At 36.8% G+C, this 4,026-nt stretch overlaps 1 protein-coding gene across 1 annotated transcript; it reads right to left on the minus strand.

Moving 5' to 3' along the window:
* Positions 1 to 1,059: 1,059 nt before the first annotated feature.
* LOC115767460 lies at positions 1,060 to 3,398 on the minus strand. Its single transcript, XM_030711765.1, has 4 exons — positions 3,198 to 3,398; positions 2,369 to 3,034; positions 1,341 to 1,621; positions 1,060 to 1,281 (listed from the first exon to the last, which is right to left on the minus strand). Exons 1-3 carry the CDS (start codon positions 3,304 to 3,306, stop codon positions 1,611 to 1,613), a joined length of 786 nt encoding a protein of 261 aa, XP_030567625.1. The 5' UTR covers positions 3,307 to 3,398; the 3' UTR covers positions 1,060 to 1,281; positions 1,341 to 1,610.
* Positions 3,399 to 4,026: the final 628 nt, after the last annotated feature.

A 4,026-nucleotide genomic window follows, 5' to 3' on the forward strand; every position in this document is an offset into this window, starting at 1 on the left:
TTGTTTTTTATTGTCACTTTTTGTTAATTTAGATTTATTGCCATTTAAATGCACTTCCATTGTATTTACTGCAACATTTTGGAGCTTTTTATTACTTTTTTTTTTGGTTTTTTTATTTTCCATTTCTTTGGTGTCCATGTGGCAGGCCCATCGATTAGCGCTGATTGCGGCAAATAAGCCTAATGAGCTCGGCAGACAACAATACTTTCTGGCAATCGACTTTATAAAAAGTCATTTAGAAGCAATTTGAAACATTTGCCAAAGTCGTATTCAAATTTTCTTCCTCTTGGCTTTTCCATTAGGCGGCTAAAACGCAAGCATTTGCAGTATGAAAAGATATCTATAGAGAAATTGAACCCTTACCAAACCTAAAACCTACTTAAATTGAATTGATTTGAAGCCTGGTTCATTAAAAAAACATTTGAAAAGAAACCAATAAAATGTCGGTGACGCATCAAGGTTTGAACCAAGAACTGTAGTCATGCAAGTTCAAACCCAATTTCACAGCAAACATTTTTGTAGTGTTCTCAGCCTCAGAACGATATAAGAACGTCTAGGATACACAATTTGTTCCTAAGCTCCAGACGTGTGCGAGGCACGCAAGATGGAACTGCAAATCGATATCGATGGACCTTTGTGAAATAAAAAAAACTAATTCCAATATCTTAATACATCGGTATATACTATTAAAAAAGCAAATATTGATGCTAATCAAGAACACATACTGTAAAGGGTCGGAGTTGGGAAAAATTGCCTCATTCTTAGCTGTGACTTTTCAGTCAAATTTTAAAGAGAGTTTTTGGAAACTGTATTGAAACTAAATTAGAAATTTGGATGAATACATTTCGAGCACTAAATTTTTAAGTACCCGAGACCAATATTAACTCGAACGTGTGATTGGGCAAACCAATAAGGTAGCAAAGTATATAATTCCCAATCAATCGCTTATAATTCCCAATCAGTTATAGGCTTAAGCTAACGCTGGGCATCTGGGGCAAGGCTGTTGAAGGCAAAGAGAATTGCTTTACATTTAATTTAATGACGTTTAATACTGTATTTCCCATAAGTTTTACATAAGATACCAGTTAAAATACTGTAAATTCACACATTGTGTAATAAATATATATAATACGACGACACACACATAAATATTGAACATATGGATGCATTTGATTTGCCCACTATTATTATGCCGTGCACTCCCGAAAGTTCCCACTTTACTAGCATTTCGAATAGCCAGTTTTTTGTTTTTTTTGTTGTTGTTTTTGCTTGGATAATACCCTAGAAGTATGCGTGAGTTAGTTAGCTGGAGCAGTACGTTTGCTTAGACGTCGACTTACCTTTTGCTGTTATACGAAATGCTAGTAATCAACTAAGTTTTGCTCCAAAGATTTCTTTGGTAGCATGAAATGAATAACTGCTGCAAACATGTTGCTTTTTACATATTTGCAGAAAACAAAACTCCTCTTCCGGGAAAACTTCGGAAATAAACATTTTTTTCTTTCGATTTTTCGATAGTTTTTTTTGGTTATCTTGTGCATGCATTCTCCCTCCCTCTCTGGCTCCCTCACGGAATGCCAATAAACGAACAGAACTATCTCAAACCGGAATTAGATCATGCCTGAAAAATATTTATATAGAAAATACAAATTAAACGTTTAGTTAAAGTATGTTAGCTAAAAGTTGATCCATGCCAAAGTCCATGACTATTTGTGAATGTGTGTGAGAAGCGGAAAAGGTATCCAAACATTATTTATCTGTGTATTCTATGCATACAGCTCTTATAATTTACAAGTTTTGCTTAAAAAAACATCTCACAATCGATATTTATCGATATTACGAAACTGCGATGAGATTTGAATAATCATAAACTCATCATGCACAAGAATATATATTTGAACTGTTTGTAACTAGCTTTCGTCATTCACGTGTTATGCTTAAAACTTTTTCTCAAAATCGATATATATCGATATGATGGAAATGGCATGGATGTTACCGAAAAACATGACAAACTCTTTTTGCGGATCTTATACGAAAATGTATATTTGAAATATTAAAATCTTAAAAGTTAAAAGGGTTTTACTATGACTAAAAATCTATATATATTTATATTTTCAAAGATGGGGGATGTAGAAAAAGAAATAAGCTTAGATCGAAATCGGATAGATCGGACGGACAGACAGACAGACAGACCGAAAGACAGACCTAGGAAGGCAGCTAGATCCTTACAGCTCATCTTCCTGAGCTAGGACTTCTCAAGGAGTTCGCAGATTATTATATAGAAAGTTCCTTCTATGCAACATAACATGATAAGCTTTCTATATAACACAACTCTTATGCCCTCTGACAAGTTGAGCTTGCAACATACCCTGCAATTTGGCCAACTGCTCGGTAGTCATAACAATGGGCATCAGACGATCCGGACCGCCATTTAACACCAATTTTGGATCGGCAATGGGGCCCATATAGCATTTACGCATCTTCAGATACTGCACCCAGACATTTAAGGATTGCTCTGGAGATTTGAGCTCTTGGCCGCCAGCGTTGCGCAGATTGACATCGATATCGATCAGTCCCTCGTTGAGGAAGACCTGTCGTGTCAAATGGATATGACGATTGGTAATATAGATGTTTGGCGGCTGTTGATCCTGTACACGCTGGGCCAATCCCTGAATCTGCTGATCCTGCAGTACGGTGCGCATGAAGTTCTCACTGATCAAATGCAGATTGCAATCGCGTAAATCTCGCATCGATTGCTCCAGTCCGCAGTTCTTTTCGCGCAACGCCTGCAGCTGTGCGTCCAATTGCTTTTTATCCAGCTCATACAGCTTCAATGTCTTCTCCCATTCCTCGTTGAGGACACGCATATCGCAGCTGCGCTCCTTGGAGGCAATTTTGGCGCTCAAATAGCGTTCCGATAGCTCCGTGAATTTCGATAGCGCATAGATGCATGCAAAGATCCAAAAGAAATGCAGATATACATCAACCGAGCTGGTCTTGCAGCTTTCCGTAAATGGATCCTGCAGTTCATTATCTAATGTATGATTATTAGTATCCATATTAAATAGAATTCTTGTCTTTTCCTCTTGTGTATCGTGTGAAAATACAGTTTATAATATATAAAGATAATTTTTCCTATATACTATGTATGTCATCTAACAACGCCTGCCCTGATCCCAATTCGTGTTTCGACTCACCTATGAGCTGTTCATCCTCTTTGCCCCCCAACAGCTGTGAATAGTAAAAGACGAGCCAAATAATTAGAGCCAGGCCCAAACTGATAGTCCAATTTGCAAAGCCCTTCATTTTGCCAATGATCTTCGGTTGGAACCTTCTAAAATGGTTTGCGAAAATTTTGTTTAGTTTATTGGAATATTGGTTGTGATTTTTTGAATTTTGTACTAAATTTTAAAAGCCAAGGCCTACTGTAAGATCAATTTTGCCTAGTTTCATATATTCCTTTGTTTCAATTTGAAGAAATTTGATAATTCTGGGGGTTTTTTTTGTGGTGAATTTACTTCCACATGCGGAAAATGGGTGAAAACCGGAAGATATGTATATGAAATAAGTGCACATGTCTATATTAAATCTTAAGTGCTTTTAAGTTTCCCCATATTTAGCCATTTATTCCCCCTCCCCCTCCCCTCTTAACCTCTAACCCTTACTTTCTCACCCACTCTTTGGCTTTGTCAGCAAAGCTAATTTATGGCTTGACTCGCTAATTTACTTACTCTTTGTGAATTATGACAGAAAGTTGTCTGAGACCCCTTCAACTCCTTGCCAAGCTGGGACTGTCTGGCAGTGCCTTCCCTAGCATAACAAATCAGTGTGTTAAAGTAGGGCATGCTCGACTTGCAGTTACCATATATAAACAGAATATCTTATAGTGAAATCGGCTTAAAAAATATTTAGCATAAAATTGATGTTCTTTTTCATATAGAGTTTCTGGGGAAAGTAGAGTTACAATAACTGAATTCTTCATTTGTTTTAAGGAATGCATTTAAAAACGAACTTCCTCTTTCAGTC

Source organism: Drosophila novamexicana, unplaced genomic scaffold (genome assembly GCF_003285875.2).
Source record: "Drosophila novamexicana strain 15010-1031.04,08,12 unplaced genomic scaffold, DnovRS2.1 tig00001395-arrow-arrow-pilon, whole genome shotgun sequence".
Classification (NCBI taxonomy): Eukaryota; Metazoa; Arthropoda; class Insecta; order Diptera; family Drosophilidae; genus Drosophila; species Drosophila novamexicana.